This window comes from Chroicocephalus ridibundus, chromosome 2 (genome assembly GCF_963924245.1).
Source record: "Chroicocephalus ridibundus chromosome 2, bChrRid1.1, whole genome shotgun sequence".
Classification (NCBI taxonomy): Eukaryota; Metazoa; Chordata; class Aves; order Charadriiformes; family Laridae; genus Chroicocephalus; species Chroicocephalus ridibundus.
In genome coordinates this window covers 19,307,017-19,327,878 of record NC_086285.1, presented here as the reverse complement: position 1 = coordinate 19,327,878, position 20,862 = coordinate 19,307,017, and the positions used below count along the sequence as shown (strand labels likewise).

The following is a 20,862-nucleotide window of genomic DNA, read 5'->3' as shown; positions in this document are numbered from 1 at the left end:
CAATGAGAGCAGAGGTGTTTTCAATAATTACTGCCATAGTGTTACTGACAGGATTTAATGATCCGACTTTCATTTTGATGTGGTCTTTATTACTGAATTAGTCTGCAGGGAAACCTGGTAAATATCAAGCAAAGTGGTTCCGCGAGTGAAAGATCTTGGCAAAATGAATGGTAACAAATAGGCAAAGCCTATAGCAAGCCGGATTACTGGCTTCTAAAAGCCAGGCTTCGTTTTAGAGGAACCTTTAGAAGTCTCTGAAGTTTTAAGTCTCTTATTTTAGAACTTCTAAACGTTCCTCTAAAGAGTTCTCCTCAGACTTCTGAAAGAACTCCTCTACAAACTTGCTGAATTATTTATTGTGGAGTAAGCTGCTGCTTACATTAATAGCAGTAGAGGAGGAGTGGAAGAGAGGAAATGTGCCATCTGTGTTTATAAAGACTTCCTGTAATGGTGAGAAGAACTAAAGATCAGTAGGTCCAACTTACACGCTTGCAAATTCACAGAAATGATAATAAAAAAAATAGAACTGCAGGGTCCATGGATAAGTGTGGGAAGTGGGCTTTTGTGAGAATGTGATGCCCTACAAATGTATTTATAGCTCTGTGAAGGTGGATTATGAGCATGTGGATATGAGACTACTTTTTCCAAGGTCTGACACCAAAAGCTCTTAAAAATTATGATCTCAAGGGTGAGCTTGTAGGTAACCTGTCTTGTAGGTAACCAAGAGATAACAGAGGAAAAGGCAGTGCAGGAAATATGGTATAAAATCATGTAAGACAGGGAGATGTTGACATGTGAACAAATATTCATGGTTCCTCTTAAGGTATCACTAGAGGGTGTTGAAGGGATCTTGGAAGTGGTTAAAAAAAATCAAGTAGGTGTTAAACACTGCTTTTAGTTGCTTTGTGTCACTCATTGGCAAAGAATATCTTGGTTCCCAAAGTATAAATCAATTCAAGTAGACTTTAGAAGGAATCATGAAGGTTATTTCCATTATTGTCTGTTTAAACAGAGTGGTTTTGGTGAAACATCTGGTGCAGGAAGTCCATAATTTTTATTGTTGGAAACCAGGAGGACAGACCAGGAAGGATCACTCTCTGCTGTTCTCCTTCTTTAGTAAAGCAGTACAGGCTGTGACCTGAAGTAGGGCACTAGAGTCTGAATCAGAAAGCCGTTCTTTTGTTCTCTTGGCAAAGAGTCATCAAATTAGATTGCATGCCTCTTCTTGAAAGCATTGTAGTTACTCATGTAGACTTGCACATTTGGTAGGTGGCAAAACAAAATTCAACTCATTTGTCCAAGGCACAGTACCACTGGTACATCACTGGTACCACTGACCAAAATTTTGTCATTGCCAACGTGTAAATGAAACTGCAAATTAGTGACTTCAAGCAGTAGGCAGCATTGGCAAACAGTACAAAATGGCACTGCAGAAAGATACTGTGAGAAAGCTCAGATTGATGCTGAGGAATTCATTTGAGGCTTTGTGAAACACAGGTGAAAGTGACTCAGCAGCCCCGAGATCAGCTCAGCAGCAATGTTATTAAACTGCAGGAGTCATAACTGGAGAAAATTACAGGCAGAAAATGTGGCCCTTTGCCGAGAGAAGGGAGAACTCCAAAATGGTAAGAATAAAAAAAAATTGGAAGAACGCGCAGAAGGAGTAGCAGAAGCTAAAACCACTAGTGAAAAGCATTGTAGGGAAAGACAGAAAAAGATGAAAAATGTAAGAGAGAAAGTAGATGCTGCTGCTATAATAGGAAAAGACAAAGCATTTCAGCAAGAGACTAAATGGAGGAAATGTGCCAAAGAAAGGAAAAAAGGAAAAAAATATTCACAGCTAATACAGAAGGGAAAGCAGATGTGGAGATCACTTCAAAGAAATCTTTAACTACTCTAGACAACCCTCATGCCAAGAGTAGTGAAAGCTGGAAAAACTGAGCCTGGCATTAACACAAGCTGCAAGAGGCTGAAGAACTCCCGGGAGATGGAAATGGATGAAATCCCATCAGAAAAGCTGATGGCACCTGACAGCACGAGTTGAATGACACTGAGGGAGTTGTGCAGTGAAGCCTGGGAAAAGGAGATTTTTCCTCAATAGTGGAAATGCTGGAGTTTTATTAGACTGCCCTGACAGGGTGATCTTGCTGCATACTGCAGCTGGGGAGGTGCCGAGGCTTCTGCAGTGTAAGAGAGGTAAAGGGACACTGGATGCAAAACAAGGAACAGGCTCAACTGAGGCTCTCAGCACTTTGGATGGAGGAGATATGCATCCTAGCAATTGTAGAGCAGTGAGTAAAGGAATAGGCTGCTCTTATTTCTTGGTTTTCAAAAGGCGTTGACAGACTATGAGAGCATCTTCCAGAACAACTTGCAGCCCTACAGAGTCAGATCTTCATGGCTGTAGACAGGGGTGCAAAACATTCTCTAAGTTGAACAACTGAGAAACGAATCAGCTCAAGGTGAACAGTAGCAAACCTTGTGTGCCGTGGCATTATTATTGATTGGATAATGCAGACATTACTACTAAAATCATGTCCAAAAAGTATGAGGCTAAGCTAAGAAAAGTAGCTGGCTGGGCAAGGACAGAAATCACTGATGCTAGAACAAATATTCTCAAAAATGAGCAGTTGAGCAGTGATTTTCCAAGAAAAAGGATCAAGAAAATAGGAGAATTCGTCCACAAGTAGTGTTGCGTGAACCAATGGAGAGCTCAAATGGAGTGACCAGCTGCAGTATTGGTAACAGGCAGTGTAAGGGTAGCAAAGCCATACAGCACCAGAAAGAAACAGAATGTTTAAATAAATATAAATAAAAAACAGATTATTTTTTTTTATTTCAAAGTTAGCACAGGATTTCAGGGGCTAAAAATCTACCAGAGCCTTAGCAAGGAAACCAGCTGCATTGTAAACAAGTTCTTTTAAAAGTACTGGACTGTGGAAGAACATCAGCTGCAAAGAACCTAAAGAGCTCATCGGTTATCAGGCTGCCTTTTCAAATAAATCAGAAAGAAGAGCTGAAAATAACTGACCTTTGCATAGCGGCCATACCAACTCAAACGTGGAGCTACCAGGTGGAATACAACTGCCGTGAGAAACTGTAGGTGCCCTTAGGAAATACTAAGAACCACTACTGGCAAAGAGACCAGAGAAGCTGATCTCAGCCGTAACGTGGAAGAGACTAATTGCTACTTCAGAGATGAAGGAGAGATGAGAATGTGGTGCCAGCCTTGACTCACGCTAGACCTATTCAGAGGGCTCTTGTTTGCTGTGAATTCTCATTCAAATCAATGCTAAAGGTTTCAGAGTAGTTGCACTAAAGCCCAGATACTTTCCCATCATCTTTCCTTGTCGTGCACTGCGGAGCAGGCAGGGGAACCGTGGGCATGCGGGAGGAAATCTCTGGGGGATCTGGTCTTTCCGTCTTCCTAACATATCTGTGGCCAGCAGCTCTGGATTTAACTCCAGCACATTAAGGTAAAATTCACAGCAGACACCACACTTGAAAAAGGTTGTTTTCACTCTGAAAAATAATGGGAAAAATGCTTAGAGGAGAGTCTTTAAAACAGCAATTTGGAATGGTGTTGTCATATGGCATTAACAATGATGAAGGACTGTGATAGAGCCCATTGAAATGAAGGGCTTTGCCCCTTTCAAGACCATTTTCAATCCCAAATACTAGAAATTTGTAACTAAACAACCTTTTATTATACTGGTCTTCCCCCCTCCCCCATCACCTCCATTTATGAACACTCAACAACTTTTGGAAATACAGAAATGCTTTTAACGAGAGGAGAAATATATATCTGGAACACTGAACAAGGAAAAAACTCACAGCTAAAAACCTAATCATCAACAAGAATAAATCATTTTACCTCTCTTGAGGGAACCGTGGCAAATAACAGCAACTGACTGTTTTTATATGGTTTTTACACTCTGTTGAATACAGATTTCCAGTGTTTGGAGTTCAGGGTGGTAGACATTCTGTGCCACCGCTTTCCTATTTTTCCATTTAACATAGATACATTTAAGCGTTCTGCTAAATTTGATTTCAAAACTGTGAAGATAGTCCCTAAACAACGCAATTTTAAACACTGCACAAAACTGCACATAGATGGAAAGGCAACATGCAAATTAATGCTGTACTTCCCCTTTCTAATACTGAGAAATCAAGAACATTTTTTCTCCCTTACTGCAGCCATGATAGGATGCAGTAATTCAGAGGGAGATAATCACAGGCTATTGATGTGTGATACATCTTTAAATATTAAAGCACGCTGGCTTTGCAAACATACCTTTTTTGCTAATGTAAATCAGCCGATCCTTTCCTTTTTTTTAAACTCTACAGTGGCATCTTGATGTGCTTATGCTTAGGTGCCTTTCATCTTTGGTGCGCATTCTGCTTTTTTCTCCCTAGACACCAATTTCTGACATTTCAGCTGAAGTGGAAACTTGATAGAGGGAAGAGATCTTGCGCAGATGGAGCAGCTGCCTTTACATGCTGTGCTGGTGGGCATACCTGACAGTTCGCTCAGCGCATACACATTCTGTGCAGTGCTTTAGACACCCTTTCTTCAGCATAACCTGGAGTGAGAACCTAGTTTCTTGTGATTTCTCAGGGAAGTTTATTGTTGTCTTGAGAGGTGCAGCTTTAAAGACACTGGCGATGTTGTTTTCAAAACTGTTGTTGTTTTTAGTGGAATTGTCATTTCCTTTATACATCAAGCAGAACTCATAAAATGTCCTTTCCCATTTTTCTGCGGTTAAGATACGCCTTTAGGGATGCTGTGCTTTTTTAGCTCTCACATAAATAATTGCAGAGTGCCATAGTGAAAAGATAAAAAGTGCAGGGGCTGTTAGCCTGCGCCAGCAGCTGAGAATCGGAGATGACGCTCTGGCTGCTGGAGTTCCCAAAGACAGCTGGCAGTGGTAGGCATGGCTGCAGTGGTGGGGTTGCCCTGGGTTTGCAGGGTGTTCTGGCATTCGCTCCATAAGCCTGAAGGTTTTACTTCTGTATATGTTTGCATTCTAATACGTGGTTTAGATGAATTAAGTACTTGTGAATAGAAGAATAAACCTAGTTCCGCTATAGATGCTTTAGGCCTAAGGAAAAACTGGAATGTGAAGAAAATAAAGATCGAGATATAAAATATGTTGATTGATTTCAGTTCAGCCTCATGAAGAAGAGCTAATGGGAAGAGCAGGGCAGTAAGAAGCACAAAAAGGCTATATACAGTGTTCACTACACAGACTTTACCCCTAATGGAAAAAGTAGGTCTTAAAAATCCCTTTTCATCAGTACTCAACAGTGGCCCTAAGGATTCAAAAGCTGCAGTCTTCTCCATATATCTTTATATCAAGCCAACATTTGTCTCTACAAAGTTAAATTACATGGCACCTTAGGGCCCATCTGGAAGACATACATGGCTTATCAGGGACTGCACTGCCCTTGAAGTGATGTGAATCACCCATGGACTATGACACGTTTGCTCCACTTTGGCATTGAGACTGATTCCTGGCCTTTACTTTCTTAACCTTAATGTTTTTATGTGTTTAAGACCTTGCAGTCTATGAATCATTGTAATCTTCTGTTCTGCCAATACTTCACAAAACTCTACAATATAGAGCCCCAAAGTTCAACTTAATGGAGCTGATAGTAGTGCACTTCCAGTGCAGGGTGCTGGCCAGGAAAATAGCTGTCACCAAAGACAAGGCTGTTGTAGCCTTGAAAGCATGTGTAAGTTTAATTGTATTACGCTGTGATTTCACTTTAAATTATGTAAAATGAAGGTAATCAAATCCTTGAATTTCAGCATATATTTTCCAACAACAGGAACTATTACAGCATAGAGTATTTTTTCTAAAGCTCTTTCAGAGCTAGAAATTAAACTGAGCAAACTGCTAAGATTTTTAGTTGTCTGTTACTCTGATTCTTGCTGGGTCTTGTATTTGTGGCCCTTGTAGGGAAGCTGAGTAGACCAATTGGTCTGTTACATCATAATAAGCTTTCCCCGCTGATTCTTTGATGCAGTAACTTCAGGGCAGTTGCATTTACCTGAAGTTCCATTTGGGTTTGTGAATGGGCATTTACAGATTTACTGGGAAGGGACTTCCTATCATGCCAACAGAATGACAGTGACATTATTTATTTATCCTGCTATTTGTCTTGGAGCTGTATGCTGCTGTGAACCTTCCTTGTCCAATCAATAGCAATAGCAAAGTCCCTGGTGGCTTGCACGAGGTCTTTGGCATGCCTCCCTTTCCGAGAGCAGACTTCTCTCTGAAGTATGCCTTTCTTTTTGTTTTAAGGCTCTAAGTGTAAGCGCCAAAGAACTATTCCAAGCGTAAGCCCAATTTGTAGTGGAGGGACTTTTCAGCCAGGAGGGCTCGCAGAATTTCGTAGTGACAGGTATTTGCTTGATGAGCTCTTCACATCTGCGGAGAGCATTTGACCAATAGACAGGGCCAAGGTCTGGCGACTGAAACGTGGGTTTCGTGGCAGCTGGGATCTGTGTTCCAGTGTGCCTGTGTCTGAACCCCATTTTGACGCTGAAAACCAGTATAACTAAGGAGAAGCACTTTTGAAGATGAGAAATTTTTTTTTTTTTAATTTTCACTCAAAGAGAAGGAAGAAATAGCTTAAATGAAGAAACTGGGAAAACAAACAATACCAGAAAAAATGTAGCATGAGAACTTTCAAATAACAGAAATAAAACTGTATGGGAAACCATATTCTAGGAAAAGTCTTGCATTTTTTACTGATTTTTTTACTGTTAAACTTTAATTTAATGGTAGCATTCTCAAAGAAACTTTATGTGCTGCTTTTTATGGGGTTTTTTGGCTGTGTCATGTGGTGGAAGCTGAACACAGATCATTCAGACTAAAACATATGCCTGTCCTTCTTTCTTTTCTTCATTTCTTTGGGCGAGAGTTGAAGGTTTATACCTCACAAGCAGCAGCCTTATGCTGTCAGCTTCTCTTTAGGACTTCGTGCTGTGAACACAGTCAGATTGCTTTCTGCCTTCCCTGTCCAAGACATGCCTCCCTCTGTCTGGTATAAAATCTTGACATTTTTCTCTGCCGTCTTCTCATCAATATCAATATAGCCGAAAAGAAACCTTGATCTCCTTCTGCTTCACTCTAAGACATGCCCGCTACTGCTTTCGTAGTTACTGTAGCAACCTGCTTGTTATCTAACATCATTTTGGACTCTGGAGCTCAGTTTGCCGCTGGCTATGTCTAAGCCTTACTGAACTCCTCCTGAGTTCCCTTTTAATCCATGTTTTCTGCTGGTCCACAGACCTAAAATTCTTGTCTCAGCTTGTTATCTTGTGCCTTGACTACTGCAATGTCCTTTCAGCTGGCCTTGGCAAATGCAGTCACGGCCTGCTCCTGCTCCTATCTATTCAGAATGATGCTGCAGATGATTTTCTGTCCTGCCACCTTGTGTTGTCCTCATTGCATCTTCTTGTTGACATTGTGCCAGAGCTACACCTCATGGGTTTTGAACTCACACATGAGCTTTTCTCTGTCTCCTCGTGCCATTTCTTTGAAGCAGAAGTGTCAACACCAGCCTCCATCATCATCATCTTGTTAGATTTTTCAAAAAACCCGCCTTGTTCCCTTCATACTTTCCTCGTGCTTGGTAGAAGAGGCTTTTTGAGACTGCCCCCTTCTCTCCGTATCAGGTCTTCAGATTCAAGTGCTGACGAAGTATGTGATGGGATACTGATAGCCTGGGACTCCTGATTGCCTGTTACGATATGTGATGTTGCCATGTTGTTCCATTGTTCCTCCCGTCTGCCCGTATCTGTCGGTTGTCCCTTATCTTAAACTATTAACTTTGTGGAAGAAGAACAGTCGTTTTTATTTTCTGCTTCTGCAGGGTCCACAATACCTTGAGGCTGACCTGGGTCTGGGGCTTTCAGCAATACGGTGGTAGGAAGAATAATTAAGTTACACATATCAGTATTTCCTTCAAAGGCAAATGTGCTCTTATTTCCATTACAATCCATGATCTAAACTTAATGAGAGATTACTTAGCATAATAAATTCTGAAGAGCTGAAAAATCTCACCATTTTCGGGATCAGCATTTATCAGATCCAATCATAAGCTATTAGTTTGGAGCGGTTTAGCCACTAGGAGTTGGATTTAAAATCTTCAGAATTATGAGTTTTTGTTTGATTTGAAATTAGTCTAATGATCTTCATCTATAGTTCATTTGCCTTCTCAGTCATGTGAATAATGAGATTTTTATCATCTTTATCAGATTTATTCTAACCCTTCTCTTCTTACATCATTCTCAGTTTGTTTCCTCTGAGACAGTACTAATCTTGAGCTTCGCAGTCAGGTTGGTTTTTTCCCCTGTAACTTACCATAAACTATTTCTTTCTACATGATTGAACTACAATTTATACAGACTGTTTTAGTCAGCTGTGGTATTATCTTCTGTAATAGGTGATGCCATGTTGAATAAAGGAGCTGAAATTCAGTTGAGGTGTTCTGAAGCTATTTGTAAACTAAATCAGGGGAAAATGCTAAATCAGCCCCACCTCCTCGTTGTAAAGTTTGGGTTTGCATTCCATCAGATTTTTTTGTATATTCCGTTTAATCTCTTGCTGATTAAACAACTGTCAATATTAAAGTGCATTTTATTCTTGAAGACCATAATGCCTTTTCATCTTCCTTTCTTTGTATTTCTGCATTAATTAAATGCATAATCTAATGAAACGGGCCCTTTAAGTGATCCAGAATCTTGATGATCATCATTTTACATATTCAGCTTTTAAATTAGCCACAAGGATGTGAACAGGCTGAAATTGAACTTAGGTGTTATTTACCTCATTACTGATTTTCCTTCATCTACATATTCATCACTGTTTGGCGAGAACCAGGTATCTTGATCTAAGCAGTAAGTCCCCAAGGAAGGAATTCCTGCTCTTAGAAGAAAAGATGTCCCTGGAGCATTAACCGTTTTCACTGCGAGGGTTCTTCACCAACAAATACTGTTTTTTCAAGTATGTGTCTTGTAGGTGGTGTAGTGCAACTTATATGCAGCAGGACCCATGTTTCAAAATGCAGAATACTTCATCATGATACATCATAACGGGTTCCTGCACTTGTATAACAGAAAGGATCAAGGGCCACGCGAACTGAAAAATAAAGTATTTGGGGACTTCTTGGGTCCCTGACATCTTGTGCACTTTTAATGAAATTGATTTATGATTGATGGCTGCTTGACCTTTGCTTTTTGTGATTTTTTTTCCAAGTGAAAAGTAAATTTAATAGTTATATTCTATTTGAGCTCAGCTATAACTAGTAATAGAAAAAAAATTGACCTTTCTGTAAGTATTCTTTAAAGGGAAATGGAAAAACATGAGGATTATATTTATTTGGTTTAGGAATACTGCACAAAACCTGCAAATGCCAGAAAATTCTGACAATTTGCCAATACAGCTTAAGTGGCAGCACATAACTCTAGGCCTATCTTTGGAAAATTGGCCTTTGCTATGAAATTTACTGTATTTGCAATCCATATTCTATTAGGAGGCTACTATTCAAATGGAACAATTATCATTAAAAGTATTTGTCAGTGTGGTAAGAGGTTGAACAGGACACAGAATTTCATCTTGATTATTTTACAAAAAAATTTCAAAAGAGGTACAACCCTTTCTTCTTTGTAGTGAAGAGTGTTTCCTGCAGCTAGCTGGGAATGAGTTGCCTGAATTTTGTACGTCCACCAACAACAAGGAAACGAAAGCATAGTCTTGTTATGACATTTCAAATTTCCTTTTTCCTGAGTAGCAGTCTTAGCCAGTCCCTGAATTTATTATCAAGAAATTAAAAAAAAGATGACAGCACCATTCCGGAGTATCTAACTGAGGCTTCAGGGGACTCCTTCCAGTTGCTTTTGTGCCCATTCTTTAATCCCTAGTAGTCCTTGTCCAGGTGCAAATAATATTAAGATAACCACCACAATGAAAAGCAGTTCCACTTTTTTTCTGCTCTTAATGTCGGTGGCTGCCTGGGAACTGTCAGGTCCAGCTTTTCTCTCTTAGCAGAGGAGCCACACATCTTGCTCGCTGTAGCTCAACCTCATGGAGAGAAAGAAAGATCTCTATATTCTATTTCTTAAAGATAAATTTAAAGTGAAATAAAATTTCTGAAAATTAGCACTTTAGTTTTTCCACACAAATTCTTCACTGAAAAAGATAACAATGTGTTTGTAATTGGGAAAAGTTCGATGGGATAAGAGGGAGGAAAAAGGTTCAATGGACTTTAGAAAAACAGTGCATGGAAACAAAAGCGAAAATATACTGAAAACATTTTTCTGCTGGGAAGACATATTTTAGTAAGAAAAGGAACTGGTAGTAAACCATTTCAGTCAGCTCTGCGTCAGACCAGATATCTTCAACTTGACAAAATCTCCTCTCCCATCTGTCGTTTGATAGAAGAACCACCTATACCAGGAAACAAGAATTTGAACAGGAAGGGTTTTCAGTGAAGTAAGGCACAGATTGAGGAATACAATCCAATAACTTCTCATCACGTCTCCTGTGTCCACGTGTGCAGAGTGGAGTGGATCTGTCGGATCTGCACCACAAGGGTCACGCCAGAGCTACTCCTTGGAGCACCAGAGAAGCGAGCGCGCGGCCATCGCATGACCTTTAGCTAAGCTTTTTGTTCCACTTGTTTTGAGACAGTTTTGCACAATTTATCTAGTCGCTTCAAATACATCAGCTTAGCACAGCAGAGCAAACCTGTATCTGTTCTCTGTGTTTCTTTGCTTCTGTACCATTCTGTCACGTATCCGTATGTGCTTTCTAGCTGTACGTTGAGTGGTGGATATCCTTTACAGTTTACTAAATATGAATGTGTTGTATTCAAAGTTGGGATCAAAACCGGAATCTATCCTCACTTTTTTCTAATAATTTCTTGTAGGCCTTGTTTATCTGTAAGGCAAGCTTGCATTCTGGTAGTAAGCCACCTTACCAAATGGAAATTTTCTTTAAATCACAACCCCACTCAGTCATTCTTTATATTGTAAAAGTGGCAGAACTGTTTAATGAAAGTGAAAAAAAAATCAAAATATGCCAACCTTTTCCCCTCACTAGGTTTCCATGGTACCATGCTCATATAATACACAGTGACATGTGGCCCTGGAGAAATCTGAGTCTTCCTGGACTGACACCAAAAGTCTACAGTTCTGCTAATTCAGTGATGCGCAATGTAGCAGATATGGAATTACTTCAATTTTATTTTGGCTTTTAATTTCTTCTTTTTTCTCCTCTCTGAAAATACTTTGACACTCACATCACTGACTTTGTGTGATGACGTTCAGAAATTCAATGCTAAGTTATGCTGCTGTATTTCCTGGGTTGCTTAGGACCACAGACAACTGAAACACAGTATCTTCTACACTTGTTTATCCATCATTTTAGCTTTTTTTGATGCAACTTGGCCGGCTACATTTTTTTTAGTTTCCCTCACGCAAATAATTGTTAAGCATTTATTTATGACCCTTTAGCAGTGACCAAGAGGCATGTATGACTTTCCTTTCGTAATGTGATTTGCCACAGAAATGGTGTTGCTTTCTGAGATCCAGGGATAAGGAATGACTGTTTATCTCAAAGGCTACTGATGTGATCTAGATCGTATGGATAGACTGAAGACTGAGCAAATCCCAAGGCATAAAGCAGCTCTTCACAAGCAGTATTTTTTGCATGCCTGGTCGAGTAAATGTGCTCTGTTAAGGCAATTGGTAGGGGGCAACAGAAGGTAAGACTGGGGATACTTGGTCTGTGCTATCTAGGAACTCCCCACCCCCTCATGAGTTTCACAGGCAATCTACAGTAAATCTCCAAGTTGAGAAGTGGACTGGCAATAGCGTGCATGGAGCTGATGAATAGTTCCTTCCTACCATGGAGAAAGCCTCAGGAGCAAACCAAACAGTGCACTAACACTGGAATCCTGCTTTGGAAGTGTTGTGACATGAATGTCACCTGGCTTTACCTGTTCTTCTGCAGTGACATCTGAGAGTTAGACTATGTGTGCTTTCTCCTCAGCTTTCGTACTCACCATTTCAATTTTTCTCCAGGAGTTGCCCTCTTGTTTTTGTCAGCTTCTTTATGAAGGAGGTGAAGATAATACCAAGAATAGAGAATGCAATTCCATTTTTATGTTCCAGACACGTGCAGTTGCAGCTCCCTCAGATCCAAAACTGGAACTGATAGTTGGATAGATAAAAAACTCTGTCTGAAACTTCTGTTGAAGTCTCTGGTTTCCAAAGCAGGCATTAGCCCCAGTCTGGCTGGTTTGAATGAGTCCCGTGTGTTACTCCGCATTAAAGGGGTGCTGCAGACCGATGGTGGATGGCTTTCTTCCCGTAATGGTGTTTTGGCGTTGTTTTTATTAATGAGAAAAGATATATAAGAAAGTTAGAAAATAGCTGTATTTCTCTAATAAGCAGTGAATGAGGCTTTCCATAAAGGAATTGCTCCAGAGAGAGCGCTAGGTTTGCTTCACAGGAGAGAAGTAACGAACCAGCCTCTACTTCCTTGTCTTCCTAATTCAGAATATTTGTGTGTGCTAAACTGAGATTGAAAACACAGTTAATAAGAAAAATGCCTCTGTCTTTCTATGTGTTTGGACCACACCAAGATCTGTCAAGGTCTCCTTTCTTACAGGGCTGTCTCGGACCCCAGCACCCTGATTTTGCTTTCCGTGCCCTTGCCCCCAAGTCTCTGTCTCCTCTCCATCAGCGCATCTTGCTTGACTAACCAAAAGACTCTGCCATGGAGTTACTGTTACCTGCTATTATGTCTTGTCTTCCAAGGGGAAGCCTACAAAAGCAATTTCTGTGTAGCTGCTCCTGAACTTGTTTATAGACTGAACATGCTACATCATGTAGCATGGCAGGGGGTTGGTACTAGATGATCTTTAAGGTCCCTTCCAACCTAAACCATTCTGTGATTCTATGTCATTTGCCATGACTCTGACTCTGTACCTGGGTGCAGAGTTGCAGTCAGATCCTGAATCTCACACGGAAGTGATAACTGACCTCTGAGCCACTCAAGACCATGAGTATTTCTTTGTGAATAGTTTTAACAGTTTACTTAAAGTAAACTTACTTAAAGTAAACTAATAGTTTACTTTAGATCACCAACACCCATTTAACTTTGAGTAGTTGCTGAAATGCAAAACGGTCAGTAGCATCTCACCACGGTTAGTAGCTGAGAGGAGGAGTTGCTGTGAGTATTTCTAGTGTCTTCCTCCTTGAGTTGGAGTGCTGGTCCAGTCTGGAGGGGCTGTATAACATGAGGGGATGTGCTCAGCTGTGAGTGCTGTGCCACTGCCTAAGTCACCCTAGGTTACCTGAACTCACTTTTTCCATAAATGCCTCTCAAAGTACATTACAGACAGATGCAAGACATTTTACTGCTCTAGCATGCTGATTTTTCTGTGTAGGTGTAACATTACATACCCAGTGAGTTAGAAGTTACCAAGCCAATCAAACAGGGGCCTTTATGTCACAGAATCATAGAATAGCCTAGGTTGGAAGGGACCTTTCAGATCATCTAGTCCAACCATCAACCTAACTCTGACAAAAACCATCACTAAACCATATCTCTAAGCACTATGTCTGCCTGTCTTTTACATACCTCTAAGGATGGTGGCTCAAACACCTCCCTGGGCAGCCCTGTCTCCTCACACTAATTTGTTATTTGCATTTACTACTACGTACCTAAACTTATCTTGCATTTTGCTAGTTGGCCCTTTTGATAGCTTCCTATGAAACACCTGATTGCAATTCACTTGAATTTCTCTCATGGCTGCCAATTTGCATCAGATTTCTTGGAATTGGCTTAGTGGGCTTTATTGCTCACTGCAGAACTGAAGGACGGTAGCTAGTCTCTTAAAAAATTCTGGCTTGGGATGAGGAAGACGGTTGAGACCAGTACATACCTGGTCTTGACCTTTAGTGTAATACATGCTATACTATTTTAGTTGCTTCCTTTTGGTTCGAGTCCAGTGTTTCTGGATGGAGGCTGGATTGAAGCTAATGCCTAGTTCAATCATTACTTTTCCTCCTTTGGCTTATCGCTCATCATCATCATATTTTTTTTTTTCTTAACCAAGATCTCAGTTAATTAAAAAGCAAACAAAGCTAGAGAATGTAGAAAATGAATGGTAGAGGTAGCTAAGCTAAGTCTGAAAGTTAGTATGAAGCTAGAAGCAAAATAAATTGCAATATCACTTAGGTGTCAGCAATATGTAACCATGAAGTGAGACAGGGAAAACCAGAAAGGACAGTTTTACTGACACAAATAAGTAAACATAGAAATAAAACCCCGAAAGGGAAATGAGCACACAGACTAAGCGGCGGTAAACAAACTGTACACAAGATGAACAGCCAGAGAAATAAATAAGCAAAACCAAAATAAATGCCAACAAGCAAGGCAGATGCAAAAAACCAGGCAGCTGTTAAGGAAGGGAAAAATACATTGAGCAAATGTTACATGCAAGGGGAAGAAAATACCACTGCATAGAATTTTAGGGCTGTATCCTAAAATGCCCTGATTTCTTTGAATTGCATTGGAGAATTTTAATTGTGCAGACAGTATAGGTAGGCACGACTTGGTGGAGGCTTTGGGTTTTCGTTGTTTTCCATTCTTTCATTTTTTTCTTAAAAGAGGAAAGGCTTTTTTCCTTAGCTATGTGGGCGTATTCACTGCTGTGTATGTTGCAGATTCCCATAAAGTCAAGCAATTCTGTTGCTGCCCACAGCCATGCCTTACGGGCCTGTATTTGCAAAGTCTGTACAATAAAGAATTCAATTTTTGTTGGAAAAATTGGTGCTCAGAGACTGGTGGAAATACAGTCTATCAAATATAGAATATCTTTATTTAGTAAATAGATTTAAAAAACATCCTGGTTTAAGTTTGGTTTTCCCCTCTTTAGCCATTCCCTGCTATTAAAACTTCAGTGCTGGATGAAGACTTTACTTCCCGGATCTTACCTCTTGGGCTATAATGGGGATTATTGGAAGAAAGAAGTCATATATATATATTTTTTAAATCAATGTGCGTGTTTTTTCTAAACCAAAAGCTTTCATGTTACTTTTTTGTTATTAAAATACCCGCTTTTCTTTGCAGTAGAGAAAATAAACAATTAGAGTTTCAAAAATGTACTTTGGGAGAATTACGATGCTTCCATTTCCATACCATTTGTTTGTTTTCTCTACACTTATGCAAAAATACTTCTTTGATTGTACAATTTCTTATTTGAAGTTTTGTGCTTTTCTTCATTGCCATGGATGGCATTCATCTCTGCCAGAACGTCTCTCTGTTGGCTGAAGAATCCTGTTGTGGAGAGCTGTGGTACCTGTAAATCTTGGGTTAAGACCCCCATTCTCCAGGTATCAAAGACTGAGAGAAAAGCACAGTCAAAACCTGGATTCGAGCTCATCTTGAATTCCAGTGTTGCTCTGTAAGCCACATTTCTTTTAGGGCAGGAAACAGAAGTGCATAGACAGAATTCATAGAGAATGGTTCCTACCAGAACACAGGTGAGAAGAATATCAGGGATTAATTCATTGTTTTGGAAGAAGAGCTGGAAACGCTGAAGTTCTTTGCCCCTGCGGCAGGTTATCTTATGATTATGCTGCCCAGAAAAAATTCCTCTGATTCCACTGTAATTCAATGAGAAAAGACTGATTAGGATGTGAAAGACATGTTTAAAAAAGGATGTTCACACAGAAGCTGTTTGAAGACCAGCCTTTTTAGATCATTTACATCTTCCCTGTATGATATGCATTTCAGCAACTTTCTCCGCCATTCTGTCATATGCCGATGCATTGTACACAATAAGAAGAAAAAGCTTCTTCAGTGCTTGAGTATTGAGTGATCATGAGAGACGTGAGTTCACTAATCTCTGCCAGTGTGTTGTATGGTGTTGGGCAAGACCCCTCTGCATTAATTCCCAGTGAGTAAAGTGCCGTTGTCTTACAGAGATGTTGTGAAGAAATACTCTATCAAAACATGTGGAGCTTCCAGCTATGGCAGAGTCAGGGCCACATAAGGAATCTTGTGGACATGGTCCTATAGTGCTTTTAGAACATTTATGATATAGTGCTGGAAAATTTACATCACAAAGCGTGAAATCCATGTTATCGGAGGCGGATTTTAAACCTTTTTTAAGCTTCTCTTTTTCATCTACTGCACGCGAGATTTGTGTCTCGCTCAGGCTAAATTTATGTGTTCAGTAGAAATGTGAACTAACTCATACTGGCATTTATAGTTTGTAAAAATATTTGCACTTTCTATTATACGTGTCAAAGCAGTGTGCATGATCCATAGCTTTGAACGTTTAAGCTATAAAAGAATTGGGAGTCTAGTCACTTCTTAATTAAAATAACCTGGAATTATTCCATTTAATGACTTCATAACTGGCATCTAAGCTTCTGCTTCCAGCTTTTTGCTGTTATATTAGATCAGAACAGAAGTGTCTGCAGAAAGCAATCTTGAAAAGTTGTCTGTATGTATTGATTTTTATAGTACCATTTGAAAAAGTTGAAATCATCTGAATACAGAAATATGGGTACATAAACAATTTTATTACAGCAGCCATAAAAGATAGTATCATCCCTTTGTGTCTTTGTTTATTTTTTAGTGATGTTTATAACAAATGAGTGTCTCACAAATGCAGAATCAATGTGTTTTGGGCATTTTTTTGTCTGTTGATGTATATATGCTTTGTGATTGTCTCTCTGGAGCATTCTTCTAGATTAAGAGAGGCCAGGCTGTTATACGGGGAAGTGCAGTGCGGGAGTGCTGGACCCTCTTTACATTAGCAGATAGGTGGGTGAGGCTGCTCATCTATCCAAGAAATAAATTATATAAAGTACTGACTCAGTTGAATTTGATACGTCATTGGACAATGGGATCACTTGAGCCTAAGAAACCCGACACGGGCATTTCACTTACCAGTTTCCCAGCTTTTTTGCATTTGGGATTGTGTTTATGCTTTCCCCAACATAATAATAGAGAAAAAAAATAAATTAATTTGTGTTCTTGAAACAAATGCCTTGCATTGCGGGAACCCAATGTAAATAGAAGCTGCACTTGTGGGTCGATAGTCACGTTTCAGCAATTGCTAAGGCAGGCGTTGCATTTTATTCAGAAAAATAGTTACAGTATTTTAGCTACTTGCTGGTGTTTCATTTTGCTTTACTTTTAAGAAACATTTCATGGAAGCTTATCAGTTCCATGAAAATTTTGGGAAATATTTATGTCTCAGTTTCAGGGTGCAATTTTAGGGAGAGGTAGCAGAACAGTTTGCAACCCTTAATATGAAACTCTTAACATGAAAATCTAAGGTTAAGATCCACAAGGAAAAGTGAAAGAGTTGGAAAAGTCTAGAAAAGATGATTCGCAAATGCATGAAAAATTCTGGCCAAAAAATAAGGAAATAAGGTGTGCTGCCAAGATTTTCCTGGGAAAATCTTGCAGTGGTTGAAGCAAATAGCCACCGTTATCATCTTAACACCAGTGGAAAACCATTCATAATCCTCACTCCAGGTTTTAACTGTGGCTTAAATAGCATCAGTAGCACAAGGTAGTGTTTTCTTTGACACAAGCTTTGATGTGAATACCCGTTGGAAGTAACTTCTCGTGATAATTTTTGAGGTGGGCACTTGTGTAGGATGTTGATGACATCTCTGCTGCAAAATTTCACCATTGCTAGAAATTAGGTAGCTCCGTAATTGTCTCATATTAAAAAGGCATCCTGAAAATTTTCTCAGTGTCTTTCAACCTGTGTTCGGTACATTAGATGTTGTAAAAGTGACTAGTTGAAAAAATGAATGATTAAATAGGAAATATGAGTAAGATTATAGATTCACCAAAAAGCTGAATTTTTATCTAGAAAATTCCACCAGTTTTTGCAAGCAGAAACTGGACCCCAGGTCGCCAGAAATTTGTCTGTAAGTCCATTCATCTAAGAGATTTAATTTTTTTATGATTGTCTTCTGAAAGATAAACTACTCCCATCTAAAACCATTAGAGAGATTCCAGCCCACATGAGGATTTTATGATTCAAAAGAAGGGGAGTTTTCAAAAGATTTTTGGCAAAGCCTCTTCTGCTGTCCTGTCTGCCTGCGTTGCTTGCAGTTGGGAAAGGACTGTATTCTTGCGGAACAGCGTATGAAACAATATCTCAGGGAAAGGGGATGGTTAAAGAAATGGGAAGCAGTGTTGATGTTTTGTCTTTAAGGTAAGGCACAGATGCACTATACATAAATCATCAAACTCATTGCGATACACTTGGTATTAGGAAAAAGAATTATTATTTTTTTTTAATTTTAAAAAGAAAGAGAACTACGATGGAGAGATTGCATTAGATTCAGTGAGGAAATGGCATGATATTTTGCAATCCTGACAAGTTCCTATCTGAATCAACAAAACTTCAGGAAAAATAAATGTGCTTTCAACCTAAGAGCACACTCTGTATTTGGTAAAATTGTCGATTATTCTTACGTTTTATAGAAGCCAAGTCATTAACATCAAATAAGTCAAAATGTTCGAAGGACTTCTTGAAATTTAAATAGTACAGAACAAATCCTGCAGTTAAATTCAGATATGTAATTCCCATGATCCATAATTCTTCACACTTGAGAGCAGTTTTAGCAGTTTCAAAATGTATCCAGGTAATGTGTGCTGAATAGTATTTAACATAGGAAAAAGTGATTTTTTTAAATTAGGTTTTGTAAAACACAACCATTGTAATGGGTCTGTGAATTAAAGAAAGTGGAGCATGCCGATATGACAGACAGCTTAATACTGTGCTTTAATAAGCGTTACTGTGGAAGCGTTATACTGACAAAAGTGAAGGTGCCTTTTGCAAAGAACCCAGCATCTAAATGGCACACAGAATTTTCCAATATTTTGTGTTGTTTTTTTGTCTTCTAGAGTATCAGGGCTTCAGGGCTGGTGCTGTTGGAAACCATTCTTTTTGGATCACTTCTTCTGTACTTCCCGGTAAGTCAAGCTATAAGTTTTTTGAAAAATTATATCCTTGCCAACATTTTAAAACATTGTATGAATCACCTAGGTGAAAATAAAAATGTCAAAACTCTATGTAATGATTAGTTTAATCTGACTATAAAATGTGCCGTCTTCTGTGAATATTCCTAAGAACACTTGAATGTTTTACTATATTTGTAATAATTCTTCATTTTCAGTTTAGGGAACTTTCCAGTGGTTTTTTCCTCCGAAGATTTTAGGTATTCTGGGTTAAGCTGAGGTTTTGCTTTGAAAGACTCTCTAAACTATGCTATGGGAAAAATATGCAAGGTGTGTAAAATGAAGACACTGATTATATGAACTATTTCTCTGGAACGTAGTACAAAGGGGAGTATTTATTTCAGTGTATTACCGGCATATATTTTGATGTGTCTGAAGCTACGTGACATCTGCAATACCATGTATTTGGGAAAATGAGATGGTATTATCCATACGCTGTAAGTGTGGGGAGGGAAAGTAATTTCACAGTCACATAAAGACTGTATCACCAAACACATAGAAATATAGATCCTTTCTCTTTTCAACAATCCCAGAAAACCTGAGTTTGTTAATTGCCACATAAACCCAATATAATGACTAGATAAATGAAGACACCAAAGTGTGAAGTGAATGAAGTTGATAGAAAGCATGCAGATCAGCAAACAGAAACAAAGCTAGAGATGTGGATTATTTTAAAATAAGTTTACATTCTCTTTTCCTCAGTAGTCAGAATCTTCTGTGCCTTTACAGACCATCGCGTAGTTACTGAGAGACTGGCTGGAAAACAAAACTCCTTAGCAGTTGCAGAGCAAGTAGCGCATAAACTGCAGCAGAATGAGGTGTGAAGAATAATATAATAAACACAAATCCCAATGGAATTTCTATACATTATTTTTTGAATCATGTGGGCCTTTCAAGTCCTAAAGAAAAAGTATGTGCATTTCTAGGGTAGTTTTATGTGATTTTTCATATTTCACTTTGCAGATGTCAGGAAGAAAGAAGTTTTGATTTTTGCCATATTGTACAAATGCTTTTTACAACTTGCAATACCTCTCTCTGGGATTTTCAGATATTTCTTTCATATTCTTTTGCAGTGAGCAGAACAGAAAGCCCATGCACTGTTTCCTCAGCTGGTGTAGAAATGCTGTGAAGCATTTACAGCAGTACATAGCATAAAGCATAATGTGGAGGGTTGTTTCCTTTCCGTGGCCGTCTCCTCTTGGCTTTCCCAGAGAACCCTGGAGCCATGTCCTGGCTTCCCCAGGCAGAGGCTCCGTAAGAACCAGTCAGTGATTGTCCAACCTCAACTCCAAACTACGCCAGAAGCCCCATCATAGCTCTTGCTGTGTCTGCAGTCTGCTCACCTGCCAGTGATTCTTCAGGTTCTTTCCCAGTTCTTCTCTTGATCCTCTGTGTTTCACAAGGGACAAACGTCCTTTGGTGGCTGTCTGTCTTCAGGTGCTCAGCATCAGGGATACTGAAATGCTCAGTGGAAAAAGACTTCTCTCTCAGCAGTTGACTTGAAGAAGAGCCATAGTGTTAGATGGAAGAGATGGCCCTCCGTAACCTTCAAACGCAGAGGGAGAAGAGAGGAAACGGAATGGAGCTAGGAGAGAGGGGTTTGATAACCGAAGCATCCCCTCAGCTTTTCCCTGCTGCTTAAACCTTTCCCCCTTTTTTTTCACTGATGTTAACAGTGTTAAATGTACAAGTACAAAACGACAGTTTGGCATATTCTGAGGAAAAATCTTTTGCGGGAAATTCCTGATTAGCCTGTCTCCCAGTTGGGATGTAGATACTT

At 39.4% G+C, this 20,862-nt stretch overlaps 1 protein-coding gene across 2 annotated transcripts in view; it reads left to right on the top strand.

Moving 5' to 3' along the window:
• GPR158 (G protein-coupled receptor 158) overlaps positions 1 to 20,862 on the top strand; it is a 209,057-nt gene that overhangs the window by 103,374 nt on the left and 84,821 nt on the right. For both annotated transcript variants that reach the window (XM_063324628.1, XM_063324626.1), the window contains exon 5: positions 18,969 to 19,037. In XM_063324628.1, the coding sequence (XP_063180698.1) occupies positions 18,969 to 19,037 (69 nt within the window). The remainder of the gene's footprint in view (positions 1 to 18,968; positions 19,038 to 20,862) is intronic.